The sequence below is a fragment of the Dipteris shenzhenensis genome, chromosome 15, assembly GCF_047967505.1.
Source record: "Dipteris shenzhenensis isolate YYH24624 ecotype China chromosome 15, Dip_SZ_1.0, whole genome shotgun sequence".
Classification (NCBI taxonomy): Eukaryota; Viridiplantae; Streptophyta; class Polypodiopsida; order Gleicheniales; family Dipteridaceae; genus Dipteris; species Dipteris shenzhenensis.
Window position 1 is genome coordinate 44917955 of NC_141610.1, and position 21216 is coordinate 44939170.

General features: G+C 42.5%; 1 protein-coding gene across 1 annotated transcript; it reads right to left on the reverse strand.

The window, feature by feature from the left end:
* Positions 1–717: 717 nt before the first annotated feature.
* LOC147893876 (ribonucleoside-diphosphate reductase small chain-like) lies at positions 718–17067 on the reverse strand. Its single transcript, XM_087385549.1, has 9 exons — positions 16788–17067; positions 16535–16695; positions 16399–16447; positions 16180–16306; positions 16026–16091; positions 1665–1781; positions 1408–1570; positions 1256–1326; positions 718–1177 (listed from the first exon to the last, which is right to left on the reverse strand). The coding sequence occupies exons 1-9, from the start codon at positions 16981–16983 to the stop codon at positions 1063–1065; spliced, it is 1065 nt and encodes a 354-aa protein (XP_087241675.1). The 5' UTR covers positions 16984–17067; the 3' UTR covers positions 718–1062.
* Between the last annotated feature and the right edge of the window lie 4149 nt (positions 17068–21216).

Sequence of the window (21216 nt, forward strand, 5' to 3'; positions counted from 1 at the left end):
TCCTTGTGCCCTTTAGCACTCTTCGTGTTAGTGCTATGCACAATATGAACACAAGACATTGAGATCAATCCTCAACAAAAGATTTGGAAGTGACAGCCAACCCCCAAACTAGGTTGTTGACACCATTGAGAAGATCCCATTTCCACAAACCAAACACGATATTATTGTGTACATGAAGATTACAAAGGAACAATACTAAAAAATGCACCACACTTCAATAGTTCTAGTAAGTTTTAAGTAGCACTCTATGTACTATTAACTAGTGCTAGCATGTGCTAACTAGCAAACTATCTTCTATTAAAAGGTGCTATATAGCACTTCAATATTGCTAGCAATTGTTAAGTATTACTCTATGTACTGTCAAACAATGTATTTTGTGCTAGCATATGCTAAATAGCAATACATATTTTGTTAAACGATGCTATGTACCACTTTAGTAGTGCTAATAAATGTGTCAAAAGCATTTCAATGTCAGACTAATGGCACATATCCTACTTCACGAGTAGGTGCAAACAACTGTAGATGCTATGCCGTATCAGAAGGGAAATTCAAGGAATGAATGAGAGGTGGATAGGATCATCCCTATTGCTATTGCTATTGCTATTGCTATTGCTATTGCTATTGCAAGTAATGAGTGTGTTGTGCTTCATCAAAGAGCCAATTGTACTACCAGTCTAAGAATATAAAAAAGCATGCATGCCATTCCATGTTCACATTGTTGACTTCGTAATAAATTTTGAAGAAACATATTGGACAGGTGTGCCTCCAAAAATCAAGCAAATGAATACAACACACTTGCTTCACGATCTCACTAAATGTCAGGGGATATCAATGCAAACCCCTCACATTGCTTCAACTAAAAGATCCTTCAAAGATAGCCGATACATAAATTTCCGAACTGCCCACAGATGAAGTTCCATACTCCAGCCATAAATACAGCCTTGTTTTGTGTACTCCATGCAATGGCCACACTAAAACCAGGGAGAAACTGCATTTTCAACGCTGACCAAAGCACATTCCCTCATATTTCCCTTGATTATTTTTCATCATTAAAAAGTCATCTTAAAAGTCTTCATCTAGCCTAAATACATGGTTGCCATTAACATTCCGTAAGCCTGCCATCACGGATGCCTTTTGATAATCACCAACCCTCCTCTCAAAAAAATTCGTTTTCCCCCTGCATGCATTCATACTTTTAGGCGAGAGTACTTGAATCATAAAAGCTAATCTGCAAAAGAGGAGATACGATGCTTACTGAAGGGATATGAGCTCCATCCAATCAAAGGGGTTCTGGGCTCTGTAGACTTTAGAATAACCAAGTGCCACCTGTACAATGTGTTAAAACCATTGCAGCACTTACAAACCTCAGAAGATAATGAAATTTAATGTAAGCAAGGCTTCAGTTACCATCAATCGATCTGCAACAAAGTCGATGTACTGGCTCATGAGGCTGGCATTCATGCCAACAAGATCACAAGATAGAGCCTCACAAACAAACTCTCTTTCAATGTCCACAGCATCGACTACAATCTCTCTTACTCTCCCTTCAGAAAGCCTAGTAGACAACAACCTGAAAACATAACAATTGAAAAGTCAAACAATAAAACACACAGTAGGATGGATGCTTAAGTCAAAGATCTCATGGGAAAGATAACGAGGCTTGCCTGTATATTAAGCAGGCAAAATCGCAATGCAAACCCTCGTCCCTCGATATCAACTCATTCGAAAATGTCAGGCCAGGCATCAATCCTCTCTTCTTCAACCAAAAAATTGCACAGAAGCTGTGTTCACAAGGGCAACCAAGGTGAGACACATTATTTAGTCTTCTCTACAATACGTAACGAGTTCCATGTGTCATGGGTCATTTAAAAAACATGCTTCCTGCATTGCACTCTCTCTCTCTCTCTCTCTCTCTGTGGAGCTATCATGTGTCGTAAGTGCAAGCAAAAAATGCCATAACTCAAAATGCCTCCCACCAATTCATTGCGCCATTTGCATCCTTTTCTTTTCTTTTCAAGGACAAATTATATATCTCTTGATTATTGTTGTACCGTTCTATAATTGTCATCCATCCATTCTGCACCTCTCCAGCTACCTCTTGTCCCTTTCCTCTCCAAATAGGGTGGGGTGCGCAAGGGAGGATGCATCATGTCCCACTTGTCCACACAATGAGCCTTTACTCCTATCAACTTCTCAACATCAACTCCCTCCATTTTCTCTATTTTCTCCACCATCCTATCCGGAGCCTATTGATGAGTCCCACTCTTGCTCCCTTCTTGTCAGCCAGCAATCCAAAACTAATGAAAATGGACGCTGTATTTCAAAACTTGTTTTACTTCCTACCAAAACAAATTTTCCAAAATTCTCTGTGCTTGTGGCTCACGTGATGTCTTCAAAAGATCACATAACTACCAGTTTCCTCAACCCATTAAAGCCCCTCTTATCCAACAAATTAGCTAGTACTATGTAAGTGTCTGCAAACCTTGCCTCAACTGGTTTCAAATGTTCCTTCTTGCTATGATTGCAGAACATAGCCAAGCCCTTCTACTTCCTGATGCTAAAGGTAATAATTTTCTTTCCTTTCTTTAACATACTTGCCACCCACTCTACCCTCCCAATGTCCTCAAACAACAGGTCCAAACAAATAGCAAGTACAACGAGTGTGAAAGATAGATGGCCATGTTTCCTCTCTAAGCGCATTATCCATGCATACTTAGACTACATTTTCAGGCCCAATCTCAAGAATTCTCTCTTTCGAGATGCTAAATATAGAGCAAGAACATTGATGATGGGTCTTCCCCTAGTTTTAGACCAGCTGAAACCGGCCTCTAATCACTCAGAGGGCAGTGGAACTAACCTTTAATCACTTCAGCACTTATTTACAGCTCACAAAGCATATATCACAACCATTAACCATTGCATGATCACCATTTGGCATTTACCCATTTGTTCACAAACAAAACCACTGAAAAAGGGATGGAGGCTAGAATGCCCCTGCTCAACAGACATAGACAAGTGCACCCGATTGGCCCCAAACACCGTGGCGCCCCTTTCGGTATTTCTTTATATTTCACAGTGAAATGATTACAAGTTGCATCTGGGAGACCTTCCCTGCAACTGAGCACGCAGCCCCAATTCACTAAGCCTTCGCAAGGCTTTCAAGCATATAACACCATCACATAAGTGCACTTAACCCGTAGGCTCAACCCAAAGGCATTCTCTTTTCCGAGTGCAATTCCATTGGCTGTCCAGATGCAATCACACTGATGCAATCACACTGCACCCCAGCTGCACTCTCTTTGAGTGGTTTCCAGATGGCATTCACAAAGCTTTTCAAAGCTCCAAAATAAAATCAGCAAAGTACCCAACCAAAGAATGACTCATATAGCACTGCCTGGGCACTTGTGAGCCAAGAAAGAGGCGGCACACGAGGCCAACCAATAGCTTATGGCAAAAAGAAATTGCAGTAGCAAAATCACAACTCACCAAGCCCTGAAGACTCAAACCAAGTCCTCAATCGCCAAGAGGACATAGTAGCCAATGCCCAATTGCATTCTCAGCCAAAGAGGAGTGCAAAGGCACGAAGAAAGAGCATTTACAAGAGCCAACCAGCAAGAATTCCACTGAAAAATGCGAAAAGAAGCACTTCTGTCGCGAAGAAGTGGAAGTTCTTGGGCTCAAAAGAAGCGTGCTTCAGAGAGGAATGCATTGAGAAGGTTTTGGAGAAGTTTCATCGCCGGAAAGTCCTCCAAAACTAAGAAAAACCTGTCAACCAGCGCGTCGGACCACTCGAAATTCAACAGAAAGCTGTAGCTTTGCAAGAGGAGAGGCCTAGGAGGCGGTAGAAGAAAAAAAGTCCAGAAAAAGCCACTTTTGCAAATTCGACCAGCAAAAGAAGTGCTCAGCTCTGCCCGTTCTACCAAACGCACGGAGGGAAAAGCATATCACTACGAAGGGGAGGCAGAGGGGAAGCCATCGGGCCAAACGGAAGTCGAGGAATCCAAACGGGTGAGGAGTTATGAAGAAAAACGGAATTCAGCTGAAGGAGGCTGAAAAACCAGTCCAAAATCTCAACAAAGGGAGAAGATGAGAGAGAAAACCACGCATGTGAAGTTTAGAAGACCCAGGAAGGTCCAGGAATGGCAAAGGAGCATGTAGAAGGCACTAGAGCCACCTGGAACTCTAGGGGGGCCACTAAAGGTACATGGCCCTCTAGGGGGCCCATTAAAAATGCCACATCATCATTTCCCAACAACCACTCTTTTAATTCCTTGGAATGCCTTTGGGCCTAGGGATTAATTACGCTTATGTGCTAGGCACCATGCCGCGTTTAATTACACATTATTAAGCCCACGCTTGGACTTTTAAAACCAAAGTTGTCACGGTCTTGTAGTACATTAAAGTACTTAGAATTTCACGCCCCCGTGACATACCCCTCTCTTGAAACAGCAAACCACAGTTTGCTGCCCCAAAACACAGGAGCGAGCATGAAATATAGCATAAAAGAGTATACAAGAAAGCCGCAGCTATAGTATACAGAGACAGTGAAAATATGGCTAGGAGAGGCATGCATCCATACATATATACTGCTCAAAATCTATGTGATCCTCGGCGATCAATAGTCAAGATGCATCAATATCATGAAGTCTCACAGCAGAAATACTGTCAGCTCAGTATCTCGGATGAAACATATAGTGTCATCAAGCGACCTCATGATATCATAGTGAGCCTGTCTGTACTGAGGGAGTGGAGATGCTACCCCCCTCTCGAACATCAGGTAATGCTCCAGACGCTCGCTCTGCTGAACTACCTGTAGGAGCCCGGGCCGCAGTCGGCTCTAATTGGAAAGCATCAAGGTAAAGCTGCAATATCCCAGGTGAATCTGCCAGTTCACCTTCCTCCATCCATTTCGCATCAAGTGATGGGTAATTTTGAAATTTTACCAAGTAGCGACGGATAACTTTACCCTTGAGCTTTCTATCTCTGTGTGCCAGAATCTGCTCTGGGACCAGAAGTTCACCCTGTTCTTCCACTTCAGGCTGCACCTCATCAGGTACATCCTCGGGAATATCTCCATGATATTGCTTTAATAAACTCACATGAAAGGCATTATGTATCTTCCAATGCGGAGGCAACTTCAGCCTGTAAGCTACCTCGTTTATCTTTTCAGAAACCTGGAAAGGACCATAGTAACGCATGTTCAGCTTTGTGTATAACCTTTCCTTGCCTTTCTTATTTTTCAGCCTTGCCTTCTGAAAACGCAGCAAAACCCAATCACCTTCTGTGAATGCCAATTCCCTGCGGTGCTTATCTGCTGCTCTTTTCTGCTTGTCTTGACTTCTTTGCAAGGCATATTTGATCTTCTTGTAAGCCTCTTCAAGGCTTTCCACAAAACGATCAGCTTCGAAGATTTTCTCTTTTGTATGCAAAATGGGAGGTATCTTCCTGGCACCTTCCACTATTTCAAAAGGTGCTTTACCTGTGGATGTGCGCACCGTATTATTGTAAGCATATTCCAGCAAAGGCAAATAATGCTCCCATTTGCTTTTGTGGTCTGAGACATAGCATTTAAACATATCCAAGATGGTAGAGTTTTCCTGCTCCGATTGTCCATCAGACTGAGGGTGAAAAGATGACGAAAAATTCAGCATAGTGCCCATATTTTCAAACAGTCCTCTCCAAAAGAGGCTGGTCATCCTCGGATCTCTATCACTGATTATGGATTCAGGCATCCCATGATACTTGAAGACATGCTGCAAAAACAATTTGGCCATTTGATCTGCTGTAATTTTCTTTCTTACTGGCACAAAGTGGGCTTGTTTGCTAAACCTGCAAATTATTGTCCACAATCCATCATGTCCAGTAGGAGTACGTGGAAGATCAAACACAAAATCCATAGCTATGCTTTGCCATGGTCTATCCGGAATTGGCAAAGGGTGTAACAACCCAGGTCCCTTCTGCCTGTCAAACTTTACTTTCTGACAAACCATGCATGTTCTCACATATTCTTCCACATCTTTCCTCAAAGATGGCCAATAAAAGTATTGCTCCACTGCTGTAATTGTTGCTGTAATTCCCCTATGTCCTGCATATGGAGGAGCATGACTTTCCATTATGACTTTCTGTCGCATCTGATCAGTGACACAGAGTCGTCCATGCATCAAAATGAAACCCTCTTTCAACATATAGTGATCATGCCTTTGACCATCAGAAAGCTGTTCATAAATAGTTGAAAAATCAGCATCATTAACATACTGATCTTTCATCACATCTAACACATTGTTATAAGCAATGCTCACTGCTGAAACACTGGGTTTCTTGGAGACTGCTTCAGGCTGTCGTTTCCTGGAAAGTGCATCAGCCACGACATTTTTGTTACCCGGCACATGTACAATTTGAAAATGAAACATTGAGAGAAAGTTAGCCCATCTCATGTGCTTTTCAGATAATTTTCTCTGCGTGAGAAAATATCTAAGTGACTGATGATCAGTTTGCACATAAAAATCAGCTCCAAGAAGGTAATGTTTCCATGTGGTCAAAGCATGTATCACTGCTAACATTTCCTTCTCGTATGTCTGCAAGTACAATTCAGCATCTTTGAGAACTCTACTCTCATATGCAACCACTCTGCCATCCTGCATCAAAGTGCCTCCTATGCTGTTCCCACATGCATCACAAGTTACAGCGAAGGATTTTGCAAGATCTGGCAAGATAATAACGGGTTCAGAACACAATTTTTGCTTCAGCTCTTCAAAAGCTGCATTTTCCTTTGTTCCCCACCGAAACGGTACAGCTTTGTTTTGTAGGAAGCAATTTCTGCAAAGTACTTTATAAACCTCCGATAGTATGAACACAACCCAAGAAAGCTTCTGACTTCATGCAGATTCTTCAAAATTGGCCAACTCCTTATGGCCTCAACTTTTGCAGGATCCATCTTGACTCCATCCTTTGACACTATATGACCGAGAAAATGAATCTCATACATAAAGAACTCACTTTTCTTGGTGTTTATTAATAGCTTGTGTCTTTTCAACTCTTGAAACACAATAGTGAGGTGTTTCCTGTGCTCCTGCTCATTTTTAGAGAACACATGATGTCATCGAAGAAAGTGCCCACAAACTTTCTGTGTGCTCTAAAAATTATGTCCATCATTCTATTGAAAGTGGCAGGTGCATTAGTCAAACCAAAAGGCATCACAAGGAACTCATATAAGCCAAATGAAGTGCGGAAGGCAATCTTGTAGACATCTTCAGGCCGTATCCTTATCTGATGGTATCCACTTTTAAGGTCAATACGACTGAACATTGAGGAACCTTCCAACCGATCCAATATATCATCAATGCGTGGAATTCGAAAACGGTTCTTAATTGTGACTTATGTATCAATGGACTTTAAAAACGAAAGCTTCGACTAATTAAATCATTAGTATGCACCTGCTCACAGTGCTCGGGAAGAAAATCTGAAATAAAAGCAGCCCTTTCTCTATCTAAAGCAGAAAGAGTAGAGCCTTCCTGAACTGGTTGGCTGTCCTCTTTGACAAAAATCAAGTACGCTGAAATATGACGCTTTATTACATTGGAAATACAAGAAGCTGAAACTACAGGGATGGACTCCCCTTTCAACTTTACATCAAGTACATGATTTTTGCCTCTATGAGTTAAAGAAATCTTCTTGTTTCTCATATGCACATCAGCCCCCACCCTGTACATCCAAGGCATCCCAAGCAAAGCATCGCACTCTGGCAAAGGCATAATGTAGAAGTCCTCTGCATCCTGATATCCCTGGATATGCATCCTCAACTTGCCAATGATAGGAGTGACAGGTGTGTTGAGTTCAGGGTTGGCCATATCACACATGCCAGATGGCCCCATTTCCTCAGGCTCGATGCCAAGCCTTCCTGCCATATCAGGAATTATGAAATTAGCCTTTGCCCCAGAATCAAAGAAAAACAAACAATTCTGATTTCTGATTTTTCCCCATGCTCTGCACATCTCAGTCTTTTTCATTTCCTCTTCATCATGTGCGTGTGGCAAACTCCCAATCACATAGAAGTCCTGCAGAAGGTTTAGGCTTTTTGCCCTTCCGATCAGCCTGTTTATCACCATTCTTATCATCATCTGACCTGTCTCTTTTCTCGAATGGGCAATCATAAGAGCTGTGTCCCTCTCCTTTGCATATAAAACATTTGTTTTGCTCCATGAGTGACTTTTTCTCTTCATCAGATAACTTGGTACGGGGCTGTTTATTAGGCTGTCCACGCCTTTGACCAGCTTTGAATTGGGCTTTTCCTCCCTTTTGAAACGGTCGTTTGCCATAATTTTTATTTTCAGATTTGATGTCCTTATCCTGGTGTTTGGCAGCCCGTTTGTTGTCTTCTTTCTTGCTGTCCATAAAGCCCAAATTCTTCTCCTGCATCCATGCATATGCTGTCCTTGCATTCTCAATTAATTGAGTCATAGAACCCACCTTGGTTTTGATGCAATAATCACGTAGCTCACTAGGCAATCCACAACAGTACCTCTCTATTTGCTCTTTCAAAGAAACATGCCTGTAAGAGCTCAATGGCAGCAAAACATCCCAAAACCTCTGGGTGTAATCATCAAGATTCTTGCAAAGTTTGTATGACAAGTCATGCCAGTGTGAAAGTACTTCAACTTCAAAAGTTGGAGTAAGCCAAGTAGAAGAGAATACTTGCTTAAATTCCAGCCAAGTAGCAGGTGCATCTCCATGAAGCATAAGGTTAGTGTACCACTTAAGTGCATTGCCTTTCAAAAATGTGGCAACCTTCCTCATCTTGGATGCCTCTGTAAACAAACCCCCAAGAAATGCAGCATCAAACTGTTGAAGGAATGTGAGGGCTTTGTACCTGTCCTGTACTCCAATATATGTATCAAACTTGACATGAGAACCACCATCCTTAAATTCTTTATATACATTTGATATTGGTTGTCCCAAAGATGGCTGTATATTTGCAGCATTCCCTTCACTAGGGAGAGCCATGCTTGGCTGAACATTAGGCATGGGAGCATATGCTGTGGCTTGCATGCCTGGCTGCATTCCCACATTGTCATACATGGCTTGCTTTCTATGCCCAATTGGTGGTGAAATCAACATAGCATCAAAGATAGAATCTGTACCAAAATATTCGGGTTGCCGCCTCAAATATGGCTGAGGTGGTTGAGCCACATTTATGGACTGCACATTATTATTTTGAGGAGTAGAAATACCCAAACCAAGGCCTTGTGCTGGCTGCTCATACTGTTGCACTGGATGTACTTTTTGTACCTCTTTCTCAAGTGCTCTTTTGGGCGATTCCTCTCTCTTGGAAGTCACTTTCTGAGTCATTTTTGATGGCTGTCCCTCATGGGAAACTGATGCATGAGTGTGCGGTCCGCCATGAGAAGCTGATACATGTGTGTACTCACTCTTTCCGTGCTTGTGCTTTCTTGATTTCTTCTTCTTCTTGGCATTTGTTTGCACAATCTGAGCCAAATTTTGAGCCAGCTGAGTCAAAGCAGTCACTGCACTTGCAAGCTGTGCATTCAACATAGTAGCATCATCTCACTCACTGCTAGAACTAGTATCACCGTTGAGCTCAGTTGTAGCTTCATGTGTGGCCTGCTCAAAAGGCATTTGTTGTGCTCCCTGCAGCTGTACACTAGCTGGATCAATAAGGCTTTCCTGCCTTCTCCTTTGAGGAGTTGTGGAGCTCTCTTGCTCATGGGTACTCACCATGTTTATGGTTGTAATATTGAGCTGTCAAAAAGTGCAGCAAAGATATCCTTCCACCAAACTACCAAGGCCCACCTCTTGAGAAAGAGTGTGGTATCCTGGCAATGGAACCAATGAAACCGGCCTCTAATCACTCAGAGGGCAGTGGAACTAAACCTTTAATCACTTCAGCACTTATTTACAGCTCACAAAGCATATATCACAACCATTAACCATTGCATGATCACCATTTGGCATTTACCCATTTGTTCACAAACAAAACCACTGAAAAAGGGATGGAGGCTAGAATGCCCCTGCTCAACAGACATAGACAAGTGCACCCGATTGGCCCCAAACACCGTGGCGCCCCTTTCGGTATTTCTTTATATTTCACAGTGAAATGATTACAAGTTGCATCTGGGAGACCTTCCCTGCAACTGAGCACGCAGCCCCAATTCACTAAGCCTTCGCAAGGCTTTCAAGCATATAACACCATCACATAAGTGCACTTAACCCGTAGGCTCAACCCAAAGGCATTCTCTTTTCCGAGTGCAATTCCATTGGCTGTCCAGATGCAATCACACTGCACCCCAGCTGCACTCTCTTTGAGTGGTTTCCAGATGGCATTCACAAAGCTTTTCAAAGCTCCAAAATAAAATCAGCAAAGTACCCAACCAAAGAATGACTCATATAGCACTGCCTAGGCACCTGTGAGCCAAGAAAGAGGCGGCACACGAGGCCAACCAATAGCTTATGGCAAAAAGAAATTGCAGTAGCAAAATCACAACTCACCAAGCCCTGAAGACTCAAACCAAGTCCTCAATCGCCAAGAGGACATAGTAGCCAATGCCCAATTGCATTCTCAGCCAAAGAGGAGTGCAAAGGCACGAAGAAAGAGCATTTACAAGAGCCAACCAGCAAGAATTCCACTGAAAAATGCGAAAAGAAGCACTTCTATCGCGAAGAAGTGGGAGTTCTTGGGCTCAAAAGAAGCGTGCTTCAGAGAGGAATGCATTGAGAAGGTTTTGGAGAAGTTTCATCGCCGGAAAGTCCTCAAAAACTGAGAAAAACCAGTCAACCAGCGCGTCGGACCACTTGAAATTCAACAAAAAGCTGTAGCTTTGCAAGAGGAGAGGCCCAGGAGGCGGTCGAAGAAAAAAAGTCCAGAAAAAGCCACTTTTGCAAATTTGACCAGCAAAAGAAGTGCTCAGCTCTGCCCGTTCTACCAAACGCACGGAGGGAAAAGCATATCACTACGAAGGGGAGGCAGAGGGGAAGCCATCGGGCCAAACGGAAGTCGAGGAATCCAAACGGGTGAGGAGTTATGAAGAAAAACGGAATTCAGCTGAAGGAGGCTGAAAAACCAGTCCAAAATCTCAACAAAGGGAGAAGATGAGAGAGAAAACCACACATGTGAAGTTTAGAAGACCCAGGAAGGTCCAGGAATGGCAAAGGAGCATGTAGAAGGCACTAGAGCCACCTGGAACTCTAGGGGGGCCACTAAAGGTACATGGCCCTCTAGGGGGCCCATTAAAAATGCCACATCATCATTTCCCAACAACCACTCTTTTAATTCCTTGGAATGCCTTTGGGCCTAGGGATTAATTACGCTTATGTGCTAGGCACCATGCCGCGTTTAATTACACATTATTAAGCCCACGCTTGGACTTTTAAAACCAAAGTTGTCACGGTCTTGTAGTACATTAAAGTACTTAGAATTTCACGCCCCCGTGACACCAGCCATCAAATACTATTGAGCACCCATATTTGTTCCACTTTTCCTTCACTACCAACAAATCATTGTCCATGCATTTAACTCTCGCTCTCAACTCCTTTCCCGCAGCTCATGGTGGTTGGAAAGCTAGATCCCGCTTCCCCTATGGCCCTCACCATGTCAAGAAAGTAAAGAGTCTTCAACTTATAATGTGATATATCGTTAGCATAAAAATATCTGCAAAGGGCCATTCTTGCCTTTTCTCTTGCTTGCTTGCTTTTTGGCATATAATAGAAAATGTATCCCTTACCCTTCTTCAAAGTCAACATGAACATTTCTTTATGTTATAGTAAAGGCCACTCTTGCATGCAACCTCTTGCAAATATCCTTCACATTCTGGAAGATTAAAGGACATTTCCAAACCACATGCCTTCCAAGAGAAGTAAATACGCCCTTTAAGTAATCTGCCACTATCCCACTCCTGCCCACAATGCTCTTGCCCAAGGTTCCACGAACATCCACATACTTTCATTTAGAACTCTTTTTCCTTCCCATCTGCAGTTTCAAATTTCTATGAAGATATATAATAATCTACAGTCAAGATTCCAAAAAAAGAAATAATCATTTGCAAATTGCAATTTTGTATAATTGTAAAAGAGCTTGAAACTTGGAGCCTGAAGCTTGGGTCTCAACTCCTGAAGACAAACCATTGGCAAATTGTTCACTAGTGTTTGCAGGCTGCAGAGATTAGTCTAGATGCTACAGACTGTCTCACTTGAAACCCTCAGCGCTCAAAGGCTCACCTTTTAACCTACTTTCACAAATTAGAGTCCAAATAAGATAGATTCAAAAGGCACCAAGCACATATTCAAACCAAATTGCAGTTTTCACCACAAATTAGAACCCGAAAGAGAGACTCAGAAGGGAGCGAGCACAAATTCCAATGAAAGTGCCGTGTTCACCAAAAAGGGGCACATGCAATTTTGCATTCCCAAAGCAAAGGAAGCATGAGCTACTATTGTACAGAATAGGCCGAACGTGCGACCAGTCCCTATGCATCATACAACAAACCACATGATGTAACAAAACGACATACAGTTTGGTCGTCAGAGCCTCGGCAGACTGGAGCAGCAGATCAGCACCTATAGGGCCTACATCCAAGAGGTGTATGGGAGACTGAAGAGCTGCAGACAAGCTGAGTTAGGGCTGCACACCTAGGCTGACATCCAGGGCAGCAAGGTGTAGAGATCAAGTCTGGACAGAGTCTACAGACGCTCGACAAGGAGAGCACACGGGCTCAAGTCTAGAGATAGCCAACAGATAGGAGAAGTACCTTGTGGTAAGATCAGAGGACCACACCATTGGTGGGACTCTGGATCTATCTCTTTTGTATTGTGTACATAGTTTTGGATGGAAATATATTATTTTGGTGGTTTCTCTATCTGGCTGGTTCATTGTCTATTGATGAGTCTGCACATCTATTTTATGCACATAAGTTAAGAAGTTTGTGATTCCACATCCCACACCACACCGTGTCAGCTCTTGGGCATTACTATCAGTCTTCCGCTGTGCGTACCCTCTGTTGGGTAATTTCTAACAGCTTATGCAAATGCCTAGGGAAACATGGAGCAAAGGTTTCTTACCTTTGCGGAGTGGGCAATCTAACCTACATCGACGGTCATGGAGCAACTGTCACGGGGGCGTGAAATTCTAAGTACTTTAATGTACTACAAGACCGTGACAACTTTGGTTTTAAAAGTCCAAGCGTGGGCTTAATAATGTGTAATTAAACGCGGCATGGTGCCTAGCATATAAGCGTAATTAATCCCTAGGCCCAAAGGCATTCCAAGGAATTAAAAGAGTGGTTGTTGGGAAATGATGATGTGGCATTTTTAATGGGCCCCCTAGAGGGCCATGTACCTTCAGTGGCCCCCCTAGAGTTCCAAGTGGCTCTAGTGCCTTCTACATGCTCCTTTGCCATTCCTGGACCTTCCTTAGTCTTCTAAACTTCACATGTGTGGTTTTCTCTCTCATCTTCTCCCTTTGTTGAGATTTTGGACTGGTTTTTCAGCCTCCTTCAGCTGAACTTCATAACTCCTCACCTGTTTGGATTCCTGACTTCCGTTTGGCCCGATGGCTTCCCCTCTGCCTCCCTTTCGTAGTGATATGCTTTTCCCTCCGTGCGTTTAGTAGAACGGGCAGAGCTGAGAACTTCTTTTGCTGGTCGAATTTGCAAAAGTCGCTTTTTCTGGACCTTTTTGCTTCTACCAGCTCCTGGGCCTCTCCTCTTGCAAAGCTACAGCTTTCTGTTGAATTTCGAGTGGTCCCACGCGCTGGTTGACTGGTTTTTCTCAGTTTTGGAGGACTTTCCGGCGATGAAACTTCTCCAAAACCTTCTCAATGCATTCCTCTCTAAAGCACGCTTCTTTTGAGCCCAAGAACTCCCATTTCTTCGCGACAGAAGTGCTTCTTTTCGCATCTTTCAGTGGAATTCTTGCTGGTTGGCTCTTGTAAATGCTCTTTCTTCATGCCTTTGCACTCCTCTTTGGCTGAGAATGCAATTGGGCATTGGCTACTATGTCCTCTTGGCGATTGAAGACTTGGTTCGAGTTTTCAAGGCTTGGTGAGTTGTGATTTTACTACTGCGATTTCTTTTTCCCATAAGCTATTGGTTGGCCTCGTGTGCCGCCTCTTTCTTGGCTCACAGGTGCCCAGGCAGTGCTACATGAGTCATTCTTTGGTTGGGTACTTTGCTGATTTTATTTTGGAGCTTTAAAAAGCTTTGTGAATGCCATCTGGAAACCACTCAAAGAGAGAGGCTGGGGTGCAGTGTGATTGCATCTGGACAGCCAATGGAATTGCACTCAGAAAAGAGAATGCCTTTGGGTTGAGCCTATGGATTAAGTGCACTTATGTGATGGTGTTCTATGCTTGAAAGCCTTGCGAAGGCTTAGTGAATTGGGGCTGCGTGCTCAGTTGTAGGGAAGGTCTCCCAGATGCAACTTGTAATCCTTTCACTGTGAAATATAAAGAAATACCGAAAGGGGCGCCACGGTGTTTGGGGCCAATCGGGTGCACTTGTCTATGTTTGTTGAGCAGGGGCATTCTAGCCTCCATCCCTTTTTCAGTGGTTTTGTTTGTGAACAAATGGGTAAATGCCAAATGGTGATCATGCAATGGTTAATGGTTGTGATATATGCTTTGTGAGCTGTAAATAAGTGCTGAAGTGATTAAAGGTTTAGTTCCACTGCCCTCTGAGTGATTAGAGGCCGGTTTCAGCAGCGATGGAATCTCGCAGATTTACAAATATTGCTTGCCCAATGCCATTACACGTGTGGTTAGGTTAAATAGCAACAATGAAGCGTTCATAGAACATGCAAATGGTTTCTTCACATCTACTCACAAAGTTCAGTTGGTGTCACCTTGAAACAAATGGAGGAAATTTGCAGTAGTGTTGATATGGCCTTGATTCCAACCCTAAAGCTTGATAAATTCTGTGGCAGCCAAGACCATGCACAGGGGTCAGATTCCAATGGCGATTGTAGGGGATTATCCTGTCGAGAATCGCTTGAGCTAGCAGGTTGAGCATCGTTGGTGTTAATAGGGATCCTGTGTGTGGTTGTAGGTCAAATTTATCATGTTCACACATGATGGTCAAATTACCCTTTATAAGAAAAGTTTCTTAAACCTTTCATTCTCAAACGGACGAAACTTTTTGAAACGAAACATCAATATACATTTCTAAGTTTCTACCTAGAAACAATCTGGTAGCCATGGACATAGAGGAGTGAAACTGCGAGGTTTGGGAGAGAAAGGACTGCCCCATGGACAGTAATGAGGCTGCCACATGGGCAGCAGACAGCATGTCCTTGGTTTTGTATTGAGCCCTTGCTCAGGGCCAAGTGCTCCACGAGACACTGTCATGGAGTATGCCCACATATGGGGCTGTGCATTGCCCTGAGGTAAAGCACAAAAGGCTGGCATGAAAGGCCAGCAACTGGCTACCAGCTGTATAAGGGACCAGCCGCCCAGCAAAGAAGAGGGGACACTTCCCCACTGTTAAAGGAGGTCATAATCTTCAAGCAGCCACCAAGAGCCTTCCAGAGGCAACATGGCCGGAGTAGACAGCATCATCATAGCTCCTACACATCTGTCTATTTTGAGCAGCAGATATATAGATTGATTTGGCTGTCTACTTAGCTGTCTATTACTGCATGTCTCCAGTATTGCTTGTTTGTGCATGTTGAGTTAGGATCTAATCAAGTATGATCTGTGGATTTTTGTTCAAGTCTTATCTTCACGTAGAGAAGTAAGTCCCCATCAGTTATCTAACAAAATTTGCCTCATATATTGCATCACCATCATCATCTCTCTCTCTCTCTCTCTCTCTCTCTCTCTCTCGCTACACAGTAGTGCTTGTTTTCCTCTTTTTTTCCTATTTGGAAAAACACGCCTTCGTAATGCTAGCTCTAGTCCATGATTCCTCTCTCTCTCTCTCTCTCTCTCTCTCTCTCTCATAACAGTTCAAACATCCCATATACAATGGCTCTAGAAATTAATTCATGCAAACGAGAGACCTTAACGAGAAAGCTACATGTACCTTCCAGAGAAGAAAATCCCTTCGACACAGGCATAAGCTACAACCCTTTCTGCAAAACTGGTGGAGCTGTCATCCCAAGACTAAAATCAGGGACCAGTACCCCGTGTTGAGTCAAATTCCCAAAGCAATTGTAAAATCTTTTATCAAACCTTACCTGCCAATCCAACGAAAAGCCCAGTTTGCCTTCTTTGCAACACACGGTATTGTTTCTATGGCGTTAAATAACCTAGCTTTCTCTTTCTGATCTCTGATATAAGTTTCCAAAAGCAAGCTGTACATTTCTGGCAAAACAATACTGCTACAAAATGTTAGCATTACGTGAGCCATGTAAGATTTACACTAAAAGATTGAACTAGAGAAAAGGGGCATGTACCCGAGTGAATGTTCTCAATTGCTATTTGGAACCCATAGAAGGCACGGGCCTGCGCAGTATTGCAAGTATAGTTCAGAGATTTTTCATTCCTAAACTGCTGCATATAGGACCCACAAAGGGGAACCAAATAGCGTACCTCTGGAACCTGGACTTCATTCATAAAGCGGACCGCCAGATTCTCGAGCACGATGCCATCAGACGCAGCAAAAAACGCCAAAACGTGGCTTATAAAATGCCGTTCACCGTCACTTAAATTTTCCCAATGCGTTTGGTCAGCTGACAAGTCGACTTCTTCGGCTGCGCATACGGTAGAAATCAATAGGGCTCCAAATCAAAAAGCGAAAGAGTTGGGGAGGATCAAAACGAAGAAACGAAAGGGATGTCCTGACCGGTCCAAAAGCTGGCTTGGGCCTTTTTGTACATTTCCCAGATCTCAGGGTATTTGATGGGAAACATGCAAAATCTCTGCGGATTGTCTGCAAGGAGGGGCTCAGGCCTGTCGATGATCGAAGGCATGTTGTTGTGATTGAGGGCAGTTAAGGGAAGGCCTGTTGGAGATGGAGATGGAGAGGGCATGGTAAACATGTAACAAAGTAAGTTTGGATAAAACCTACACAAAGTTCGAGACTAAACCCCTCAAACTTATCCAACTGCTTTGCATTTCATTTTTGGCTTCCCCATCACGCAACCCATGACATTATTGTAAAACCTTCATCTTAGGGTTCTTTGTAGGGTTTCCCTTCTTTCGCCATATCGTTTTGAGTGCACTCGACGAGGTCCTATCCAGTCGAGTACATACCACGGACACTTGATGCCAACTTATTGTAGCTGTGGGAGTTTAACATCAGCAGGGTTATTGTGATGCGAAGTGTGCTGTGATTTTACAACGTGTTTCTTACAATAGGTGAAAGAGTGCGTTTGTTTTTATCAAGGAGGCAAGCCTTATCTAGCACGGAGTCTAAGTATGATGCCTTAGCTTATGCTGCTTGAGAAGGGATTTGGTTACAAACGAAGAAATGCACCAAGAGAGAGACAGTATGGAACCACTTCACCATTTTTCAGAGAGCCAAGGCACAATATCTTGTTTTACTCAAAATGGTATATCCCACAAGAAGACCAAACATATGCAATTGAGGTATCACTACATCAGCAAGGTTCTACAAACACAAGACCTGAAGCTGGTATATCACCCTGGTAACGTGACTTTAGCTTATGTACGAACTAAACATTTGGGTAAAGATCGACATAGCGCAACTATGTAAACCAATGGGTTGTTTGTTGGATAAAAGATTCGGTGCACCAAATAACCCATGAAATGGTAGTGAAAGTGTTAGTTGCTAGATTGAAGGGTTTTTTATAGAGTTTCTTTTGTTAAGTTTGATGGCACTGGTGACTTAGAATCTAGGCTAGTTCATATACTGGAAGAGCATCTATATAGTTTTATGTATTTGCCTAAATTATACACAGAGATATTAAGATATAATTGTGTGCTCAGTGACTTCACAATTCCTTTCGCTATTGCTCCTTCATTTAAGGCATTCGGTCATGACTAATGATGCTCAGTTGCATGAATCTACCATTCATTAGATGCCGATTTCTTTAATCTATTAGGATCGTATTTTCCCACAAAAGGGACATAGGATCGTATTTCTTTAATCTATTAGGATCGTATTTTCCCACAAAAGATACATAGAGCTAGTTTAGGCAAAGCCTCTATTGATGTGTGGCACCTAGTGAGCATTTATTGCACCTTGGATTCTTGGGAGGAATCTAATGTTCGTTTGGCAGGATTTTAACTCAGAATTCTCGACCCATGGTGAATCCTAGCTATCAACAAGCACCAGTCAAAACAAGCTAATAACATGTGGCAAATGCATGGCAATACGTTGGTGGTAGCATTGCTATAATTGGTTTTGTGTTTTTTAGGGTAGTGTGTGTTCTTGTAGCTTGCATGGTAGCAGGATTTTGAGTTTCAGGCAAGCTTTAGTGCTCTGATTTGTTGGGCATCAATGGTAGATTCAAACATAGTTTTGTGGTTATAGGTTGCAAGTACATAGAAGGAATTGGTGTGAGTGGCCAATGAACAACTTGGCCACAAACTTTTGCTATAAGATACATGAATGGGCACTGAGCTTACAATGGCTTTGCCCATTCATGCACTCTTTTGACTATCTTCTATGTCAAGAAGGGATTATTTTTGTGAGTGCAATACTCTTCCCACTAAGGGAATTTTTTGGACAACAATTTTCAGAATTGTTGGGCTATTTCATTGGAGTTTATGCCTCAAATGCTTCAGGAAAAGTTGGTGATTGGCAGTTTGCAGTCGTGGCATCACTAAAAAGTGAGCAGGTGGCTGTTTTCAGAAGTGAATATCAGAGAATCCATGAGGAATTGTCTTCTGAGTTGAACTAAGAAGTTTGAGTTTTTTGGACAATCTACAATCTTTTTTTTGGTAGCATTTCAATTCGAGATTTAGAGAAAAAGTTATGATGCCCGGTATGGCCATGATTTATAGTTTTGACAGTTTATGACAGTAGCTAGAAAAAGTGAGCAGGGGGCTGCTTCCAGTAGTGAATATCAAAAAATCCATAATGAATTTGGACTTGTAGTAAACTAGAAGTTTGTAGATCTATTGGTTGTCTACAACTTTGGCGTTTATAGCAAAGGCAACCGAGTTACGGTTGGGAAGATATTGACAGTTCAAAATAGGCCAAAACTATTGTAGATTGCTATTACAGCAGTAAAAGTTTGCAGGTGGTGGTCTCCAACAACAGATACTGTAAGGATTTTGGACTTGCTATAAACTGAGAAGTTGTAGAGTTTTCTACAAGCTACATTTTTTCTGTTTACACTTTTTGTATCGGAGCTACCGTGCAAAAGCTATTGGCTAGTTTTGGGATGCCCTGAGGTCACTTACAGCAGAACATGTATTTGTGATAGTGACAGTGTGGCTGTTGTCATTGCAGTTGATATTTTTGGGCTTGAGTTTGATACATTGGTGCAGTGTATCTTAGTTGTTCTGTCATCCATTGTGATGGCTTCGGCATTAGAGAATGCATTGTTTAACATTGAGAGGTTGGATGGCACAAACTTCTATTGGAAGGAGCAAATCTACAATGTTATGGTGCAGAAGAAGCAAGTAAAGCCTATAAAACGCAAAGGCATAAAGCCAGAGGATTGGGAAGATAATGAAGAGTGGAAGGAATTGGATGAGCTTGCATGCTCCACAATCATGCTCACACTTTCAAAATCAGTGTATTTCAATGTGAAAGTTACTGCAGGTGCTTATGGTGTGTGGACAAAGGTGCATGATCTTATGAGAAGGAGAGTGTCGCTTGTCAAGTGTGTTATCTGAAGAAATTCATAGATCTTCGCATGGAAGAAGGGACTTCAATGTCTAGCCATTTAAATGAGTTTAACACAATTTTCAGTCAACTTTCAGCTCAGAAAACTGCCTTTGATGACTCAGTTAAGGCAATGTTCTTATTAGTCACCCTTCCTGAAAGTTGGGACACTTTTAGGACTGCTATAAGCAATTCAGCCCGTGCAGGAGGCCTGACAAGTAGTAATGTTAAGAGTAGCCTTCTCACTGAGGAGGTAAATAGAAAGAACAATGTTGGAACTAAAAGTTCAAGTGCTCTCAATGTGAGAGGGGGGTCATATTCCATGAGAGAATACAAGCAAGTCTAGAAGCAAATCTAGAGGAAAATCCCATGGCAAAAAGGATTTGGAATGCTTCTATTGTGGGAAGAAAGGCCATTTCAAAAAGGATTGCTACAAATGGAAGAACGATAAAGGCAAAGGCAAAGCTAATGTGCAGCCCCAGAAGAAAGAGAAATCCACGGTTAATATAGAGGAAGTGAATGCCATAAGTAACAATAGTGATGAGGGTGACATTCTTTATGCCTCTATGTTTGAGCATGCTTTTCTTGTGACTAGTGATGATGCATTGTCACAGAATTGGATACTAGACTCAGGAGCACCTTTCGATGTCACTCCACATAGGGAGTGGTTTACCATTTATGATGCAAGAAGGAAAGGAACCATGAGATTTGGAAATGATTATCCATGTGACATTGTTGGAGTGGGAGATATCCACTTGTCTCTTCCTAATGGTTCTACATTTCTACTCAAGAATGTTAGGCATGTTCCAAATCTAAAAAAGAGCTTGATAAGTACGAGATAGCTTGATGATGATGGCTATCCTGTGTTTTTTGGCAACAATACATGGAAAATTAGCAAAGGGTCACTTGTGATTACTAGAGGTTCCAAGCATGGAATGTTGTACTCAATGCATGTGTCAGGCATAAGAGATAATGTAATCAATGTGACCGAGCAACCATCCGTCTCTTTGTGGCATCGTCAGTTAGGACACATGAGCATGACAGAAATGAAGTTACTTTCTAGTTTGCAGCATGTTCCCGTGTTTAATTTTTCAGATTTTAGCATGTGTGAGCATTGCATGTATGGGAAGCAAACACGGTCTTCACATAAAAAATCTTTGGGCAAGAAGAGGCTTGAACCATTGGAGTTGGTTCACAGTGATGCGTGTGGACCTATGCCTACTATCTCATTAGGTGGTGCTTCTTACTTTGCTACTTTCATTGATGATGCTACATGGAAAGTGTGGGTCTATCCTCTCCGGAAGAAGAGTGATGTCTTTCATGCATTTCAAAAGTTCTTAGCATTTGCTGAAAATCATTCGGGCAAGAAGCTCAAATGCTTGCGCATTGATAATGGAGGAGAGTATACCTCTCATGCATTTAAGAATTTTTGTGAGCTACGTGGCATTAAGCGGGAGTTGACTACTCCTGAGAA